At 47.2% G+C, this 20,776-nt stretch overlaps 2 protein-coding genes across 2 annotated transcripts; both read left to right on the top strand.

Annotated features, from left to right (window-relative positions):
• Positions 1-534: 534 nt before the first annotated feature.
• Positions 535-1,982, top strand: LOC125546029 (glucan endo-1,3-beta-glucosidase GII). Its single transcript, XM_048710142.2, has 2 exons — positions 535-720; positions 809-1,982. The coding sequence occupies exons 1-2, from the start codon at positions 636-638 to the stop codon at positions 1,750-1,752; spliced, it is 1,029 nt and encodes a 342-aa protein (XP_048566099.2). The 5' UTR covers positions 535-635; the 3' UTR covers positions 1,753-1,982.
• A 2,670-nt stretch (positions 1,983-4,652) lies between these two features.
• Positions 4,653-6,255, top strand: LOC125549281 (glucan endo-1,3-beta-glucosidase GII-like). The gene is made up of 2 exons (XM_048712729.2): positions 4,653-4,870; positions 5,021-6,255. Exons 1-2 carry the CDS (start codon positions 4,804-4,806, stop codon positions 5,950-5,952), a joined length of 999 nt encoding a protein of 332 aa, XP_048568686.2. The 5' UTR covers positions 4,653-4,803; the 3' UTR covers positions 5,953-6,255.
• Positions 6,256-20,776: the final 14,521 nt, after the last annotated feature.

The raw sequence follows: 20,776 nt of genomic DNA, 5'->3' as shown, positions 1-20,776 counted from the left end.
GTAGACACATACATACCCGGCGTACACGTAGGTCTGGGTCACGGGACAAAAACGGAAAAACAACAGGGCAAAACACGACTTTTCTTCCACTCTCTGGCCTTACGCGTACGTAATTCCACAGGTTTGGAGTTTGGACCGATGCATCCATTCCATGCCCGTCGTACACTTCCGGCCAGGTGACCACACCGCGTGAGGAACCGATCCATGATGTGGAAAACAATGAACGTAACAAGTCTCTCGGGGCGCGACTGGTGCAGTGTCTCGTACGCCACGGTGATTAGGCAGACAAATGGCCGGACCGGACGACCGCCACGTACAGTACGACGGTGCCATCGACGTGCATGCATTGCGTCGGACAGTTGGAAGTCTTGTAAGTACCACACGCCTGGCCATGGAGTGGAACCACCAACCTGGAAACCAGCTGAAAACGATCGAGAGTGGCCATGCAACTCGCCAAACTATTTCAAACTCGCCAACACAAGCCGCCCGCTAGCTCTTGGTTGGAATCCATCCAGTCCTATATATATGGTGGTGTCTGCTCGGTACAGTTGCATGCAAAAGGAGGCCTACCTACTACAGAAGTACCACAGTAGACGAGTACGCTCGTGCATAACAAGCTGACCGAGCTTCTGAAGATGGCGCGGCAGCGTAGGTGCTCTGCTTCCACGCTCGCGCTCGCCGTGGCGTTGGTCGTCGGAGTCTTGGCGTCCATCCCTATCGGTAAGCCACCAACCTGCAAGCATGCATGTCTCCGCTCATCACCAACATCAAACTAATTCTATTTGCACTGTCCACGACGAGCGTGCAGAGGTGGAATCCATCGGGGTGTGCAACGGGATGATAGGCGACAGCCAGTCCCTGCCATCTCGGGCCGACGTGGTGCAGTTGTACAGGACCAAGGGCATCAGCGCCATGCGCATCTACGCCCCGGACCCGGAGACGCTCCAGGCCCTCGGCGACACCGGCATCGACCTCATCATGGACGTCGGCAACGGCAACCTTTCCGCCCTCGCCTCCGACGCCGGTTTGGCCGCGTCCTGGGTCCAAGAAAACGTGCTGGCCTACCCGCACGTCAGCATCAAGTATATCGCGGCCGGCAACGAGGTGGAAGGCGGCGACACGCAGAACATCGTCCCGGCCATGACGAACCTCAACGCCGCGCTCTCCAAGGCCAGCCGCCCTGACGTGAAGGTGTCCACGGCGGTCAAGATGAGCGTGCTCGCGTCCTCCTCGCCTCCCTCCAGCGGCGTGTTCAAAGACGCGTACATGACGGAGGTGGCCCAGCTGCTCAAGGACACCAGCGCGCCGCTGCTCGCCAACGTGTACCCCTACATCGCCAAAAGGGACACCCCGACCATCGACCTCAGCTTCGCGCTCTTCCAGCCGAGCACCAACCAGGTGAACGACAACGGCAACGGCCTCACCTACACCAACCTCTTCGACGCCATGGTCGACGCCATGTACACGGCCATGGAGCAGGCGGGTGCGTCGGACGTGCCCATCGTGGTCTCGGAGAGCGGGTGGCCGTCGGCCGGCGACGACCTTGCAACCCCCACTAACGCGCAGGCGTACAACCAGAACCTCATCGACCACGTCGGCAAAGGCACGCCCAAGAGGGCCGGGCCCCTGGAGACGTACATCTTCGCCATGTTCAACGAGAACCGAAAGGACGGGCCCGACACAGAGAGGAACTTCGGGCTGTTCAACGGCCCCGACAAGACGCCGGTGTACCCTATAAGGTTCACCAATTAGTTAAGAAGACCGCCGGACTATGTTTTCATGTATACATGAGTACATACATATCTCTTATTACGGTAGATCTCAATAAGCTGCACCATAATTCGTACAAGCACGTACTAGTATGTTACTCTACTAGATAATGTCATATGAATAAGATCCATCCATTGTGTTTTGGAAATAAGGATCGGTTCCTCTCCACTAAAGAAGCGTAGTAACTTGTGAAGTACAGCGTTTGATTCTAATTATTTTCCTTAGAAACAAGTAACTTTGCTAATTCTACGTTGACTGATAATTTCTTTCGACGCCATGGAAAAGTCCATATTTTGTGAGCGCTCAAAAATATTTTACTTGTTTTGCACACATAGGCAAAACAAATACTGTGAATGTTGCTTACATCTATATATATGAACAAACATGTAAAGTTGACTGAGAAAAGAGAGTCATAGAACTTGCGTTGGATGTTCAGTTTGGTGTTAGAACTTTAGAAATACGGATTTGTGGTCATCTAACTTGACTCAAGCATGCAAATACGGTCACAACACGCGTATGTGGACGGATTTGTGTGTACGACCCCAGCTGTCAGTGAGTGCGCGATGTATTTTTGCCCAAAACACCCTTGTATTATTATTTTTGCGAAAAAAGTCAAATGTTGCGATGACTTTTTGCACGAAACAGCGTCACATTTTTTTTGTGGAGTGCTCATAAATGAGCAAATTAACAAAAAAAGGGGGGACACTAGGGCTCCAACACCCGCGTCCAACAATCAACAAACGAGCCCCGCTACGGCCACTACACGAGTCCAGTTCTACTGTCTAAAATGGATAACTATATCTATTGAACCAAGCCTATTGTGGAGCTTAAACGGCTGCACATACTCCAGCCTCTAACTTGCACGCGCTATTTTCTTAAAGAAACTGTAAACCATAGGAAATAAGTTATGCCCAAATATTTGTGTGTTACAAATATACATACAAACAATGATTAGTAAATAAAAAATTAAATATAAACCTGTGTATTGTATAAAAAATGTTTACTTAATACGGACATTTAAAATGTTTATTGAATAATTATGTTTAATGTACAAAAAAATAGAATGTGAAGTTAATATGGATTCTTTTACTCATGACACCATTGAATATCCATATCAAAAGTTTAATTTTTTTAATTAATATGTTTAATGTATCCTAAAAAATTATGTAATTTCAATATTGGACAAGATTGAATATCCATATCAGCAGTTCAAATTTTAAGTTTTGGAATATTTTAATTATACAAACACTGGACTACAAAAATGTGCGTACAATTATTGAAATATTCGTATAATTAAATTAATATGTTTGAATTGTAATTTTACAAATATTTGTATTATTTGAAATTATACAAACATTTTTAAAATTCATAAATGTTTTTAAGTATATATAAATTTTAAAATAATAATGCATGAACAAATTAAAAGTAGGTTATTTCAGTGGTGTTTACAATATTTATAATACATGAATATTTAAACGTTATTTTTATTACTAAGATCATAATTGTATATGGTAAGTCAAGAACAATATTTAAATGTTTTATTTACTTATCATCGTCTGTATGTATATTTTTAACACACAAATATATGAGCATAACCTGCGTTTTACAATTATCTTAAAGAAAATAGCGAGTGCAAAAAAGGTTGCAGTACCTGCAGCCTGTTTAAGGTCCACGCACCGCTTGGTTCAATAGATTTTGTTATCCTTTATAGAGAGTACAACGTGAATGGTGTAGTAATTATAACGACTCGTTTAATAATTTTTGGTTGCGTGTTCGAAACCTGGCTTCCACGTTTTTGTGTTAATTTGCTCTTTTATGAGCAGTACAGTGGTCTGTCTTTTGCACAAATAGAAAAAGTTGACAGGGTTTCATGCAAAAATTCATTGCAGTGTTTGGCTTTTCTCAAAAAAAAAAGCAATACAAGGGTGTTCTCTGGAAAAAATGCATCGCTCACTCAGCGGCAGATGGGTCCATACATACTAATGCGTCTGTATACGTGTGTTGCGACCGTATCTGAACGTTTGGTCAAGTTAGATAACCACAAATCCGTATTTTCAAAGTTCTAGCACTAAACTGAACACCCAGCGCAAGTTATGTGACTCTTGGTGATATTACCTCTAAGATTATCTTACTAGTTGCCTAACAGAACCATAATAAATAAACATATATAGGTAGTATATATCACAATGGAAGGATTTTTAAAAAGCATGTTAATTTTTTTAGAAAAATCCTAACAAAAAATAATTGATTTAAAAATACAAATTAAACACCATATGAAATCTCTAAGTTTTTTTCTTTCATAATTAAGTATGTCAAATTTAGAAATACCATGCACGCAACTTCTGTGTCCGTGATCCGTCCGGATGACTGAAATGCAGAATCTTAAGTTTTGATGGAGTAGTATGCAATTTGGCAGGTCTAGAGCAGTTTTACTTTATAAGTTGAATCCGACAAATACATCTATATGCAATGTGTGTTTTGATATGGTATCATGCTGAACAATTGGTCGCCCCAGGCACAAATAGCATGTCATCATACATGTACAAATCTGTACATGTTCTGAAGCGTATTTTTTCTACACCCTTGCTATATCTTTGACCTAGCTTATTTTAATCTGCATCATTCAAATATTTTTGTCCGTTTTGCGGGAGAAGTTCATGAGGATTTCATCATTTATTAAGGTGTAGGGATTGTGTAGGGAACTAAGCTTTTTTTTGTGGTTGTTGTTGCAATCGACATGCATGAATTGCGTTGGGCAGTTGGATGGACGTCTTGTACGTACGATCACACCACACACCTGGCTGCTGGGCAGCTATATATGGAGATGAACCAAACTATTTCAGACTCGCGAGCTATATAAATAGGGCGCGCGCTAGCTCTTGCAATCCATCCATCCGTCCAGTCCTATATATAGGTGGTGGATTGTAGGTACAGTTGCATGCAGAAGGAGGCCTAGGAGCCGGGTACGTACGTGCGTGCATCGACTGTTTCTTCCTCGCACAACAAGCTGGTCGATCGATCGAGCTTCTGAAGATGGCGCGGCAACGTACGGTCGCCATGGCGCTGGTCGTCGGAGTGATCCTGGCGTCCATCACTATCGGTAATTAATATAAGCCACCAACCAACCTGCATGCATGCATGTCTCCGTGATGTTCATCACCGGTGACGGTGAGGTGACAGGCCAATTAATCGGTTGCATGTTGGTGTCAAACTACGAACTCACTGTTGTCCCTGGCGATTGCGCGGGCAGATCAGGTGCAATCCATCGGCGTGTGCAACGGCAAGGTCGGCGACAACCTCCCATCGCGGGCCGAGGTGGTGCGGCTCTACAAGTCCCTGGGAATCGGCGCCATGCGCATCTACGAGCCGGAACCCGAGACGCTCCTGGCTCTCGACGGCACCGAGATCGAACTCATCATGGACGTGGGTGGCGGCTTCGCCGCCATCGCCTCCGACCCTGCCGCCGCGGCCGGCTGGATCCGTGACAACGTGCTTGCCTTCCCGGGCGTGCGCATCAAGTACATTGCGGCCGGCAACGAGATCGAGGGCAGCGACACGGACAACATCGTCCCGGCCATCAAGAACCTCAACGCCGCGCTCGCTGCGGCCAGCCGCACTGACGTCAAGGTGTCCACGGCGGTCAAGATGAGCGTGCTGGGGTCCTCCTCGCCGCCCTCCGAGGGCGCGTTCAAGGACCCATACATGACGGAGGTGGCCAAGATGCTCAAGGCCACCGGGGCCCCGCTCCTCGCCAACGTGTACCCCTACTTCGCCAAAAGGGACACCCCGGACATCGACCTCGGCTTCGCGCTCTTCAAGCAAAGCACCAGCACGGTGAGCGACAGCGGTCTCACCTACACGAACCTCTTCGATGCCATGGTCGACGCGGTTTACTCGGCCTTGGAGAAGGCGGGTGCGCCGGACGTGCCCATTGTGGTCTCGGAGAGCGGATGGCCGTCGGCCGGCGACGACCTGGCAACAGTCGCTAACGCGCAGGCGTACAACCAGGGGCTCATCGACCACGTCGGCAAAGGCACGCCCAAGAGGCATGTGCCGCTGGAGACGTACATCTTCGCCATGTTCAACGAGAACCAGAAGGGAGGGGCCGTGACAGAGAAGAGCTTTGGGCTGTTCAACGGCCCTGACAAGACGCCGGTGTACCCTATAAAGTTCAACAATTAGCTAAGACAGCCGGACTACATATTCATGCATACAATACATATATAGCTGCTGCTTCGATCGATCTAAATATGCTGCAGAATAATTCGTGCAATGTCATATGAACTAGAATGTGACGCGCGCTTTGCTGCGCCGTCCTTCACTCATGGGTTAAGTCTTATATTTGTATTTTGTACCAAGTCTTTCACGGTTAGTTGGCTCGCTATATGCTGATGTTGGTCCGAAGAATAATTGTTGAATGTAAATTACAATTGAGCTCAATTTTTTGTACAATGTCAACTTGATGAAAAACTGGGAACGGAAGAACATGAGTACTGAACTTATAATAAAATATAAACATTAGAGATACAGTCCCACTTAACCTCCGTTGCCCGGAGCAAGGACTACTCTCTCTTTCTAGGGAGCTTCCATGGTGTGCCAATAACTTCATTTTCAGAAAATAGCATAGCTTTGCTATAACAAATCAAAGTTCATTTAGCTTTTTCCAAAACTAAAAAATGATTAGAAACAGCTGTCCTTAACAACAATCTGTTACAAAACTTCTTGCAGTTAAAAGGATCTATGGATCACAATAACCTAACCAGCTTGCTTGCTGGAGGCAACTTCCACAGATGATTAAATAGGTGGGGGCGAAACAATTGATAGTTTTGAGAATCTTAATGTTCTTCTTGTTTTCTCTTTGGACACCAAAGCTTTGGGATCAGGTGCTTAGCTGATCATGCTCCAGTTTGAATCAGTATATTGAACTAACGAAAAAGGATTTCCCCCCGCTTTATATTATAAAGCATACCACCAAGCATCCAACACCAAGCATCCAACATCAAGTACAAGTACAATAAGTCATAGAATCATGTTGGGGGCACAGCAAGACAAGCCCCAAATAAGACTACTAGGAGACGCTAATCTGGCTCAGGAGGGGGCGGGGGAGGTGGCGGGGGAGGAGCAAAAGACGCAGCCGAGGCACGAAGACCCGTCATGATGTTGTCGATGACGCCTCGATCGCTCCGCTTACTAAGCGGTCTCCAGAGCTGCAAGAAGCCACACATTTTGAAGATCACATCAGTCACACGGGACGGAATCACTCGCTCGACGACTAATTTATTGCGGGTACACCAAAGGGACCAGGCAAGGGTACCTAGCGCGACCCAAATAGGGGCACGCCTAGTCCCGGGGAGCCGGAGGACCTCCCCGAACAAATCCGGGAGGTTGTCATGGCACCATGTGCCCCCAACTACCTCCCGGAAGCAGCTCCATAAGAACTGCGCCGCCGGGCACCGGAAGAAGATGTGGTTGCAATCTTCCGGAACCAGACAAATGGGACATAGACCGTCCCCAGGTCCATTATGCTTACGGACCTTAGTGCCCGAGGGGAGGCGTCCTCTAACCCATTGCCATAAAAATATACGGATCTTTAGGGGAAGTTTGATCTCCCAGAGCACCGTGAGCTCCACTGGACCAACAGTAGGCACAATCGCCTGGTACAGGGATCTAGTCGAAAATCTACCGCTTGGCTCGAGGTGCCAGGAAAGCGAATCCGGTTCTAGAGAAGGAGGATGAAGGGCAATGCATTCAAGTAATTCATCCCATTGTGAAAGTTCGATTGCCCCGAGGGTGCGACGGAAGGCAATCACGCCTAAGTTCTCTAGTGCCGCGGCCACAGAGATCTGTGGGTGAACACAGATAGAGAATAGAGCGAAAAAGCGCTCTGCAAAGGGGAGGGGTCCCGCCCATCTATCCAGCCAAAAAAGGGTGGCAGACCCAGAGCCTATCTGGATGGAGGTCCCAATGCGCAGGACCGGCAACAGAGATATCACCGATTGCCAGAATTGGGAGCCTCCAGACCTAGAGGCAAACGCTAATGGCTGCCCGCGAAGGTACTTCCTACGAATAATCTGAAGCCACATGCCGCCTTCCTCGGTTTGGATCCGCCAAAGCCATTTGGATAGGAGGGCAATGTTCATGCGCTTGGAGGAGATGACCCCCAAGCCTCCCTGGTCCTTAGGTTTGCAGATCTCAGACCATTTGACCATATGGTACTTCTGCTTATTGTTTTCTCCCGCCCAGAAGAAGCGGGAGAGTAGTTTGGTAATTTCCTGATGAAGGGATTTATGCAGGCTATAGAATCCCATTATATACATCAGTAGGCTAATAAGGGAGGAGTTCATTAGAATCACTCGAGCGGCTTTAGAAAGCGATCTCCCTTGCCAAGGCTCCATTCTAGGTTGGAGCTTGGCGACTATTGGACGGAAATCCTTTTCCAGGAGTCGTGCATCACTAAGGGGCACGCCAAGATAGGTCATCGGGAAGGAACCCAAGCGGCAATTCAGACGGTTGGCAATCCGCTGGGCCTCCCTTTGGGGATATCCCATGACCATTACCTCGCTCTTGGCAAAGTTTATTTTGAGGCCCAACATTTCCTGGAAGCAGAGGAGGAGGAATTTGAGGTTCTGAATATCCTCATCAGATCCCTCCACCATCATAATGGTGTCATCCGCGTATTGGATATGGGTTAAACCCCCAGGTGTCACCAAATGAGGACACACCCCTTTAATGTGGCCCGCACGCTTGGCCAAGTCCAGAATCGAGGCGAGCGCATCAACCATAAGGTTGAATAAGAATGGGGAGATTGGGTCTTCCTGCCGGACCCCTTGGCCAGTCATGAAGTAGGGGCCGACCTCCCCATTGATGTTAACAGCCGTCTGGCCACTCGTAACTAATTGCATTACCCGGGCTACCCAGTGGGGGTCAAAGCCACGTTTCAGCAACACTTCCCGAAGGAAGGACCAGTGCACAGTATCATACGCTTTATGGAAATCGATCTTGAAGAGGACCGCACGGAGGTGTTTGCTCTTAACCTCATGGATAATCTCATGGAGGGCAAGAACCCCATCTAAGATATATCTCCCTTTTGTGAAGGCCGACTGGTTCGGATGATGAATCCGGGGGGCAATAAGGGCCGCCCTAGTGGCGTACCCTTTAGCGAGGATCCGAAAGATCACATTGAGGACTATGATGGGGCAGAATTGTCTAATGTCCGCCGCTCTCGGTACCTTGGGAATCAAGGAGATAATCCCGTAATTAAGTCGGGACATGTCTAGGGTACCCCTAGCGAACTCGCTAAATAGATCAAGGATGTCATCCTTGACCATCGGCCAGAAGGCCTGGAAAAAGCGAACCGGCAAGCCATCGGGGCCAGGGGCCGACATCGGGTTCATAGCCTTAACAAAGGTCTCCACTTCCGCAGCATCGAAGGGGGCTAGCAGGGTTGCATTTTCTGGGGGGGAAATCTGTTGGTCGCGTGACCAGATATGGTCAGCTAGGGCGACACCATTCCGCTGCCGGCCTTGAAATAGAGACTTGTAAAAGTCGTCAACTAGCAGGCGAATAGCCTGAGGGTCTTGAAACAACTGTCCACCCTCCCATAGGAGAGGGATGGAACAACGTCGCCTACGGCCATTAGCGATGGCCTGGAAGTAAGCAGTGTTGGCATCCCCAAATAGCACCCAGTTAATGGAGTCGCGTTGGCGCCAAAACTCCTCCTCCTTGGAGTAAATATCCATAAGGGAGTCCTCCAAGGTATATCTATGCATCCATTCCTCTGCGGAGATCCCGGAGATATCTGCGCGGAGGTCAAGGTCTCGGATCTCCTCGAGGAGGGAAGCCTTCTGAATACGAAGATCTCTCCCAATGTTCGCCCCCCATCCCTTCAAGAACTGTCGGGATCGTTTGGACAAGTGATGCCATTCATCGAGAACAGATATCTGCCTATGGGGCTCGGCGCGAGCCGAGACCCAGTGATTCTGGACCGCTTCCATAAAGCCAGGTTGCCGAAGCCAGAAGTTCTCGAAACGGAACCGCGGGGGAGGACGCGACCGTTCATCCATAGAAGCTAGGAGGAGGGGGACGTGGTCAGAGCCAATCCGGGTAATGGCCTGAAGGGATGCCAAAGGGAAACGAAGTTCCCAGTCCGAGGAAACAAACACCCGATCAAGCACACTAAGGGTCGGGGAGACCTGTCGATTAGTCCAGGTAAAACGTGCCCCGACCCTGTCTAACTCATGGAGACCCAGATCCGCGACCCAGTCATTGAAACGACGCATCCCGGCCAAATCCACTCGAGAGTTACTCTTCTCCTCAGCTGATCGAAGGAGGTTGAAGTCGCCTCCAACCACAACCGGGAGGGTCGCGGAGGAGATCTTGGCATGGAGCTCTGCCAAGAAGGCGGCGGATCGACTATGATCGGCCAGACCATAGACCACTATGATCTCCCACTTGAAGTTTACGTCACGTTCCCAGACTTCCATACTAACAAAGTGGGTTCCACAGTCCATGGAGCCCACCTCAAAGGTGGCATCCTTCACACCTAATAGGATGCCACCGGAGTGACCGGTCACCCCACTAGACGGCAACCAGTGCCAGGCGAAAAGATGTCTACTAAGACGCTCAAGTTCCACTAGAGAGAACTCAGTGCGCATTGTCTCTTGGATTGCCACCACATCAATGGCTTCCTCACGCATGTACTCAATGAGCTGCCTGCGGCGGCCATCGTGGCCAAAGCCCCGCAGGTTTCAAAAAAGAGCGCGCATGATCACTCGCCTAATGGGTCCTCCCTGGACCCAACAGTGGGCGCAACGCTAAGAGCCCGGCGTAGTTGAGCAGTGCGAGACCGAGTACGGCCACGAACCTCACTAGGATCGGCCTCAGGGGGGCACGACCATGGGGACGGCGAGGTGGAGGGGTGGGGGCCTCCGCGGCTGCTGCCGCCTCGCGGGCCCTAGTGGCTGCGAGGTGGCCCTCCAGGATTTCTTTTGCCTGGAGGGACGCAAGCTGCTCAAGGGCCGGGCCCTTTTCGCCACGGAACACAATAGCCGAATCAGCCGCTACCTTGGCAAGGTGCCCAAGAGGAACCCCGGCAAGAGCGGAAAAGGATGCATCACAGAAATCATCAGAATCAGAACAAGGGGCTTGGGAGGCTGACGGACCTGGGTCAAGGTTTCGGATAGCGGCACGTCGCGAAGCCTTCTCCACCGTGTTCGGGGACGCCCCGGAAAGACCCAACGCCGCCCCAAGCCTGGCACTCTTTGAAGGAAATATGCCCTAGAGGCAATAATAAAGTTATTATTTATTTCCTTATATCATGATAAATGTTTATTATTCATGCTAGAATTGTATTAACCGGAAACATAGTACATGTGTGAATACATAGACAAACAAAGTGTCACTAGTATGCCTCTACTTGACTAGCTCGTTAATCAAAGATGGTTGTGTTTCCTAAACCATAGACAAAGAGTTGTTATTTGATTAACGGGATCACATCATTAGTTGAATGATCTGATTGACATGACCCATTCCATTAGCTTAGCACCCGATCGTTTAGTATGTTGCTATTGCTTTCTTCATGACTTATACATGTTCCTATGACTATGAGATTATGCAACTCCCGTTTACCGGAGGAACACTTTGTGTGCTACCAAACGTCACAACGTAACTGGGTGATTATAAAGGAGCTCTACAGGTGTCTCCAAAGGTACATGTTGGGTTGGCGTATTTCGAGATTAGGATTTGTCGATCTGTTTGATGGAGAGGTATCTCTGGGCCCTCTCGGTAATACACATCACATAAGCCTTGCAAGCATTGCAACTAATATTTTAGTTGTGAGATGATGTATTACGGAACAAGTAAAGAGACTTGCCGGTAACGAGATTGAACTAGGTATTGGATACCGACGATCGAATCTCGGGCAAGTAACATACCGATGACAAAGGGAACAACATATGTAGTTATGCGGTCTGACCGATAAAGATCTTCGTAGAATATGTAGGAGCCAATATGGGCATCCAGGTCCCGCTATTGGTTATTGACCGGAGACGTGTCTCGGTCATGTCTACATTATTCTCGAACCGTAGGGTCCGCACGCTTAAAGTTACGATGACAGTTTCATTATGAGTTTATGTACTTTGATGTACCGAAGGTTGTTCGGAGTCCCGGATATGATCACGGACATAACGAGGAGTCTCGAAATGGTCGAGACATAAAGATTGATATATTGGACGGCTATATTCGGACACCGGAAGTGTTCCGGGGAAGTTTCGGGTAAAACCGGAGAACCGGGGGGTTACCGGAACCCCCCGGGGGATTAATGGGCCTCATGGGCCTAAAGTGGAGAAGAGGAAAGGAAGCCAGGGCAGGCCGCGCCCCCCCTCTCCCCCTAGTCCGAATTGGACAAGGAGGGAGGGGCGGCGCCCCCCTTTCCTTCCTCTCCTCTCTTCCTTCCTTCCCCCTCTCCTACTTGGACAAGGAAAGGGAGGGGAGTCCTACTCCCGGTAGGAGTAGGACTCCTCCTGCGCGCCTCCTACTAGGGCCGGCCGCACCCCCCCCCCTTGGCTCCTTTATATACGGGGGCAGGGGCACCATAGGACACACAAGTTGATCTTCGTGATCGTTCCTTAGCCGTGTGCGGTGCCCCCCTCCACGATATTACACCTCGATCATATTGTAGCGGTGCTTAGGCGAAGCCCTGCGATGGTTAAACATCAAGATTGTCACCACGCCGTCGTGCTGACGTAACTCCTCCCCGAAGCTTTGCTGGATCGGAGCCCGGGGTGCGTCATCGAGCTGTACGTGTGTCAAGAACTCGGAGGTGCCTGAGTAACGGTACATGGATCGGTTGGACCGGGAGGACGTACGACTACTTCCTCTACGTTGCGTCAACGCTTCCGCTTCGGTCTACGAGGGTACGTAGACAACACTCTCCCCTCTCGTTGCTATGCATCACCATGATCTTGCGTGTGCGTAGGAAATTTTTTGAAATTACTACGTTCCCCAGCAGTGGCATCCGAGCCTAGGTTTTATGGTTTGATGTTATATGCACGAGTAGAACACAAGTGAGTTGTGGGCGATATAAGTCATACTGCCTACCAGCATGTCATACTTTGGTTCGGCGGTATTGTTGGATGAAGCAGCCCGGACCGACATTACGCGTACGCTTACGCGAGACCGGTTCTCCCGACGTGCTTTGCACATAGGTGGCTTGCGGGTGACTGTTTCTCCAACTTTAGTTGAACCGAGTGTGGCTACGCCCGGTCCTTGCGAAGGTTAAAACGGCATCAACTTGACAAACTATCGTTGTGGTTTTGATGCGTAGGTAAGATTGGTTCCTGCTTAAGCCCGTAGCAGCCACGTAAAACTTGCAACAAACAAAGTAAAGGACGTCTAACTTGTTTTTGCAGGGCATGTTGTGATGTGATATGGTCAAGACATGATGCTAAATTTTATTGTATGAGATGATCATGTTTTGTAACCGAGTTATCGGCAACTGGCAGGAGCCATATGGTTGTCGCTTTATTGTATGCAATGCAATCGCGCTGTAATGCTTTACTTTATCACTAAGCGGTAGCGATAGTCGTGGAAGCATAAGATGGGCGAGACGACAACGATCCTACGATGGAGATCAAGGTGTCGCGCCGGTGACGATGGTGATCATGACGGTGCTTCGGAGATGGAGATCACAGGCACAAGATGATGATGGCCATATCATATCACTTATATTGATTGCATGTGATGTTTATCTTTTATGCATCTTATCTTGCTTTGATTGACGGTAGCATTATAAGATGATCTCTCACTAAAATTATCAAGAAGTGTTCTCCCTGAGTATGCACCGTTGCGAAAGTTCTTCGTGCTGAGACACCACGTGATGATCGGGTGTGATAGGCTCTATGTTCAAATACAACGGGTGCAAAACAGTTGCACACGCGGAATACTCAGGTTATACTTGACGAGCCAAGCATATGCAGATATGGCCTCGGAACACGGAGACCGAAAGGTCGAGCGTGAATCATATAGTAGATATGATCAACATAGTGATGTTCACCAATGAAACTACTCCATCTCACGTGATGATCGGACATGGTTTAGTTGATTTGGATCACGTGATCACTTAGAGGATTAGAGGGATGTCTATCTAAGTGGGAGTTCTTTAAGTAATTTGATTAATTGAACTTAAATTTATCATGAACTTAGTACCTGATAGTATCTTGCTTATGTATGTTTGATTGTAGATAGATGGCCCGTCTTGTTGTTCCGTTGAATTTTAATGCGTTCCTTGAGAAAGCAAAGTTGAAAGATGATGGTAGCAATTACACGGACTGGGTCCGTAACTTGACGATTATCCTCATTGCTGCACAGAAGAATTACGTCCTGGAAGCACCGCTGGGTGCCAGGCCTGCTGCTGGAGCAACACCAGATGTTATGAATGTCTGGCAGAGCAAAGCTGATGACTACTCGACAGTTCAGTGTGCCATGCTTTACGGCTTAGAATTGGGACTTCAACGACATTTTGAACGTCATGGAGCATATGAGATGTTCTAGGAGTTGAAGTTAATATTTCAAGCAAATGCCCGGATTGAGAGATATGAAGTCTCCAATAAGTTCTATAGCTACAAGATGGAGGAGAACAGTTCTGTCAGTGAGCATATAGTCAAAATGTCTGGGTATAATAATCACTTGATTCAGATGGGAGTTAATCTTCCAGATGATTGCGTCATTGACAAAATTCTCCAATCACTGCCACCAAGCTATAAGAGCTTCGTGATGAACTATAATATGCAAGGGATGAATAAGACTATTCCCGAGCTCTTCGCAATGCTGAAAGTTGCGGGGGTAGAAATCAAAAAGTAGCATCAAGTGTTGATGGTCAACAAGACCACTAGTTTCAAGAAAAAGGGCAAACGGAAGAAGAAGGGGAACTTCAAGAAGAACGGCAAGCAAGTTGCTGCTCAAGAGAAGAAACCCAAGTCTGGACCTAAGCCTGAAACTGAGTGCTTCTACTGCAAGCAGACAGGTCACTGGAAGCGGAACTGCCCCAAGTATTTGGCGGATAAGAAGGATGGCAAGGTGAACAAAGGTATATGTGATATACATGTTATTGATGTGTACCTTACTAATGCTCGCAGTAGCACCTGGGTATTTGATACTGGTTCTGTTCCTAATATTTGCAACTCGAAACAGGGACTACGGATTAAGCGAAGATTGGCTAAGGACGAGGTGATGATGTGTTGGGGAACGTAGTAATTTCAAAAAAATTCCTACGCACACGCAAGATCATGGTGATGCATAGCAACGACAGGGGAGAGTGTTGTCTACGTACCCTCGTAGACCGAAGCGGAAGCGTTGACGCTGAAGGAAATATGCCCTAGAGGAAATAATAAAGTTATTATTTATTTCCTTATATCATGATAAATGTTTATTATTCATGCTAGAATTGTATTAACCAGAAACATAATACATGTGTGAATACATAGACAAACAAAGTGTCACTAGTATGCCTCTACTTGACTAGCTCGTTAATCAAAGATGGTTGTGTTTCCTAAACCATAGACAAAGAGTTGTTATTTGATTAACGGGATCACATCATTAGTTGAATGATCTGATTGACATGACCCATTCCATTAGCTTAGCACCCGATCGTTTAGTATGTTGCTATTGCTTTCTTCATGACTTATACATGTTCCTATGACTATGAGATTATGCAACTCCCGTTTACCGGAGGAACACTTTGTGTGCTACCAAACGTCACAACGTAACTGGGTGATTATAAAGGAGCTCTACAGGTGTCTCCAAAGGTACATGTTGGGTTGGCGTATTTCGAGATTAGGATTTGTCACTCCGTTTGACGGAGAGGTATCTCTCGGCCCTCTCGGTAATACACATCACATAAGCCTTGCAAGCATTGCAACTAATGTGTTAGTTGTGAGATGATGTATTACGGAACGAGTAAAGAGACTTGCCGGTAACGAGATTGAACTAGGTATTGGATACCGATGATCGAATCTCGGGAAAATAACATACCGATGACAAAGGGAACATCATATGTAGTTATGCGGTCTGACCGATAAAGATCTTCGTAGAATATGTAGGAGCCAATATGGGCATCCAGGTCCGCTATTGGTTATTGACCGGAGACATGTCTCGGTCATGTCTACATTGTTCTCGAACCCTAGGGTCCGCACGCTTAAAGTTACGATGACAGTTTCATTATGAGTTTATGTGTTTTGATGTACCGAAGGTTGTTCGGAGTCCCGGATATGATCACGGACATAATGAGGAGTCTCGAAATGGTCGAGACATAAAGATTGTTATATTGGACGGCTATATTCGGACACCGGAAGTGTTCCGGGGAAGTTTCGGATAAAACCGTGAACCGGGGGGTTACCGGAACCCCCCGGGGGGTTAATGGGCCTCATGGGCCTAAAGTGGAGAAGAGGAAAGGCAGCCAGGGCAGGCCGCGCGCCCCCTCTCCCCCTAGTCCGAATTGGACAAGGAGGGAGGGGCAGCGCCCCCCTTTCCTTCCTCTCCTCTCTTCCTTCCTTCCCCCTCTCCTACTTGGACAAGAAAAGGGAGGGGAGTCCTACTCCAGATAGGAGTAGGACTCCTCCTGCGCGCCTCCTACTAGGGCCGGCCGCACCCCCCCTTGGATCCTTTATATACGGGGGCAAGGGGGCACCCTAGGACACACAAGTTGATCTTCGTGATCGTTCCTTAGCCGTGTGCGGTGCCCCCCTCCATGATATTACACCTCGATCATATTGTAGCGGTGCTTAGGCGAAGCCCTGCGACGGTTAAACATCAAGATCGTCACCACGCCGTCGTGCTGACGTAACTCTTCCCCGAAGCTTTGCTGGATCAGAGCCCGGGATGCGTCATCGAGCTGTACGTGTGTCAAGAACTCGGAGGTGCCGGAGTAATGGTACTTGGATCGGTTGGACCGGGAGGACGTACGACTACTTCCTCTACGTTGCGTCAACGCTTCCGCTTCGGTCTACGAGGGTACGTAGACAACACTCTCCTCTCTCGTTGCTATGCATCACCATGATCTTGCGTGTGCGAAGGAATTTTTTTGAAATTACTGCGTTCCCCAACAGTGGCATCCGAGCCTAGGTTTTATGGTTTGATGTTATATGCACGAGTAGAACACAAGTGAGTTGTGGGCGATATAAGTCATACTGCCTACCAGCATGTCATACTTTGGTTCGGCGGTATTGTTGGATGAAGCGGCCCGGACCGACATTACGCGTACGCTTACGCGAGACCGATTCTCCAGACGTGCTTTGCACATAGGTGGCTTGCGGGTGACTGTTTCTCCAACTTTAGTTGAACCGAGTGTGGCTACGCCCGGTCCTTACAAAGTTAAAACGGCATCAACTTGACAAACTATCGTTGTGGTTTTGATGCGTAGGTAAGATTGGTTCTTGCTTAAGCCCGTAGCAGGCACGTAAAACTTGCAACAAACAAAGTAGAGGACGTCTAACTTGTTTTTGCAGGGCATGTTGTGATGTCATATGGTCAAGACATGATGCTAAATTTTATTGTATGAGATGATCATGTTTTGTAACCGAGTTATCGGCAACTGGCAGGAGCCATATGGTTGTCGCTTTATTGTATGCAATGCAATCGCGCTGTAATGCTTTACTTTATCACTAAGCGGTAGCGATAGTCGTGGAAGCATAAGATGGGTGAGACGACAACGATGCTACGATGGAGATCAAGGTGTCGCGCTGGTGACGATGGTGATCATGATGGTGCTTCGGAGATGGAGATCACAGGCACAAGATGATGATGGCCATTTCATATCACTTATATTGATTGCATGTGATGTTTATCTTTTATGCATCTTATCTTGCTTTGATTGACGGTAGCATTATAAGATGATCTCTCACTAAAATTATCAAGAAGTGTTCTCCCTGAGTATGCACCGTTGCGGAAGTTCTTCGTGCTGAGACACCACGTGATGATCGGGTGTGATAGGCTCTACGTTCAAATACAACGGGTGCAAAACAGTTGCACACGCGGAATACTCAGGTTATACTTGACGAGCCAAGCATATGCAGATATGGCTTCGGAACACGGAGACCGAAAGGTCGAGCGTGAATCATATAGTAGATATGATCAACATAGTGATGTTCACCAATGAAACTACTCCATCTCACGTGATGATCGGACATGGTTTAGTTGATTTGGATCACGTGATCACTTAGAGGATTAGAGGGATGTCTATCTAAGTGGGAGTAATTTAAGTAATTTGATTAATTGAACTTAAATTTATCATGAACTTAGTACCTGATAGTATCTTGCTTATGTATGTTTGATTGTAGATAGATGGCCCGTCTTGTTGTTCCGTTGAATTTTAATGCGTTCCTTGAGAAAGCAAAGTTGAAAGATGATGGTAGCAATTACATGGACTGGGTCCGTAACTTGAGGATTATCCTCATTGCTACACAGAAGAATTATGTCCTGGAAGCACCGCTGGGTGCCAGGCCTGCTGCTGGAGCAACACCAGATGTTATGAACGTCTGGCAGAGCAAAGCTGATGACTACTCGACAGTTCAGTGTGCCATGCTTTACGGCTTAGAATCGGGACTTCAACGACGTTTTGAACGTCATGGAGCATATGAGATGTTCCAGGAGTTGAAGTTAATATTTCAAGCAAATGCCCGGATTGAGAGATATGAAGTCTCCAATAAGTTCTATAGCTGCAAGATGGAGGAGAACAGTTCTGTCAGTGAGCATATACTCAAAATGTCTGGGTATAATAATCACTTGATTCAGATGGGAGTTAATCTTCCAGATGATTGCGTCATTGACAGAATTCTCCAATCACTGCCACCAAGCTACAAGAGCTTCGTGATGAACTATAATATGCAAGGGATGAATAAGACTATTCCCGAGCTCTTCGCAATGCTGAAAGCTGCGGGGGTAGAAATCAAAAAGGAGCATCAAGTGTTGATGGTCAACAAGACCACTAGTTTCAAGGAAAAGGGCAAAGGGAAGAAGAAGGGGAACTTCAAGAAGAACGGCAAGCAAGTTGCTGCTCAAGAGAAGAAACCCAAGTCTGGACCTAAGCCTGAAACTGAGTGCTTCTACTGCAAGTAGACTGGTCACTGGAAGCGGAACTGCCCCAAGTATTTGGCGGATAAGAACGATGGCAAGGTGAACAAAGGTATATGTGATATACATGTTATTGATGTGTACCTTACCAATGCTCGCAGTAGCACCTGGGTATCTGATACTGGTTCTGTTGCTAATATTTGCAACTCGAAACAGGGACTACGGATTAAGCGAAGATTGGCTAAGGATGAGGCGACGATGCGCGTGGGAAACGGTTCCAAAGTCGATGTGATCGTGGTCGGCACGCTACCTCTACATCTACCTTCGGGATTAGTATTAGACCTAAATAATTGTTATCTGGTGCCAGCGTTGAGCATGAACATTATATCTAGATCTTGTTTAATGCGAGACGGTTATTCATTTAAATCAGAGAATAATAGTTGTTCTATTTATATGAGTAATATCTTTTATGGTGATGCACCCTTGAAGAATGGTCTATTCTTATTGAATCTCGATAGTAGTGATACACATATTCATAATGTTGAAACCAAAAGATGCAGAGTTGATAATGATGGTGCAACTTATTTGTGGCACTGCCGTTTAGGTCATATCGGTGTAAAGCGCATGAAGAAACTCCATACTGATGGACTTTTGGAACCACTTGATTATGAATCACTTGGTACTTGCGAACCGTGCCTCATGGGCAAGATGACTAAAACACTGTTCTCCGGTACTATGGAGAGAGCAACAGATTTGTTGGAAATCATACATACAGATGTATGTGGTCCGATGAATATTGAGGCTCGTGGCGGATATCGTTATTTTCTCACCTTCACAGATGACTTAAGCAGATATGGGTATATCTACTTAATGAAACATAAGTCTGAAACATTTGAAAAGTTCAAAGAATTTCAGAGTGAAGTTGAAAATCATCATAACAAGAAAATAAAGTTTCTACGATCTGATCGTGGAGGAGAATATTTGAGTTACGAGTTTCGTGTACATTTGAAGCAATGCAGAATAGTTTCGCAACTCACGCCACCCGGAACACCACAGCGTAATGGTGTGTCCGAACGTCGTAATCGTACTTTACTAGATATGGTGCGATCTATGATGTCTCTTACTGATTTACCGCTATCGTTTTGGGGTTATGCTTTAGAGACGGCCGCATTCACGTTGAATAGGGCACCATCGAAATCCGTTGAGACGACGCCTTATGAACTATGGTTTGGCAAGAAACCAAAGTTGTCGTTTTTGAAAGTTTGGGGCTGCGATGCTTATGTGAAAAAGCTTCAATCTGATAAGCTCGAACCCAAATCGGAGAAATGTGTCTTCATAGGATATCCAAAGGAAACTATTGGATACACCTTCTATCACAGATCCGAAGGCAAGACTTTTGTTGCTAAATTCGGAAATTTTCTGGAGAAGGAGTTTCTCTCGAAAGATGTGAGTGGGAGGAAAGTAGAACTTGATGAGGTAACTGTACCTGCTCCCTTATTGGAAAGTAGTACATCATAGAAAACTGTTTCTGCGACACCTACACCAATTAGTGAGGAAGCTAATGATAATGATCATGAAACTTCAGGACAAGATACTACTGAACCTCGTAGATCAACCAGAATGAGAACCGCGCCAGAGTGGTACGGTAATCCTGTTCTGGAAATCATGCTGCTAGATCATGATGAACCTACGAACTATGAAGAAGCGATGGTGAGCCCAGATTCCGCAAAATGGCTTGAAGCCATGAAATCTGAGATGGGATCCATGTATGAGAACAAAGTATGGACTTTGGTTGACTTGCCCAATGATTGGCAAGCAATTGAGAATAAATGGATCTTCAAGAAGAAAGACCGACGCTGACGGTAATATTATTGTCTACAAAGCTCGACTTGTCGCAAAAGGTTTTCGAGAAGTTCAAGGGGTTGACTACGATGAGACCTTC

Source organism: Triticum urartu, chromosome 3A, assembly GCF_056163025.1.
Source record: "Triticum urartu cultivar PI428250 chromosome 3A, HENAU_Tu73, whole genome shotgun sequence".
Classification (NCBI taxonomy): Eukaryota; Viridiplantae; Streptophyta; class Magnoliopsida; order Poales; family Poaceae; genus Triticum; species Triticum urartu.
Note: the sequence above shows the minus strand (reverse complement) of the source record. Positions and strands in the feature narration are given on the sequence as shown.

What these genes read in the sequence shown, in the direction of transcription:
- LOC125546029 (XM_048710142.2), top strand. Translation starts at nt 636, where the DNA reads ATGGCGCGGCAGCGTAGGTGCTCTGCTTCCACGCTCGCGCTCGCCGTG. An exon ending in CTTGGCGTCCATCCCTATCG is followed by an intron (nt 721 to 808) that starts GTAAGCCACCAA and finishes ACGAGCGTGCAG; the next exon opens with AGGTGGAATCCATCGGGGTG.
- LOC125549281 (XM_048712729.2), top strand. Translation starts at nt 4,804, where the DNA reads ATGGCGCGGCAACGTACGGTCGCCATGGCGCTGGTCGTCGGAGTGATC. An exon ending in CCTGGCGTCCATCACTATCG is followed by an intron (nt 4,871 to 5,020) that starts GTAATTAATATA and finishes TTGCGCGGGCAG; the next exon opens with ATCAGGTGCAATCCATCGGC.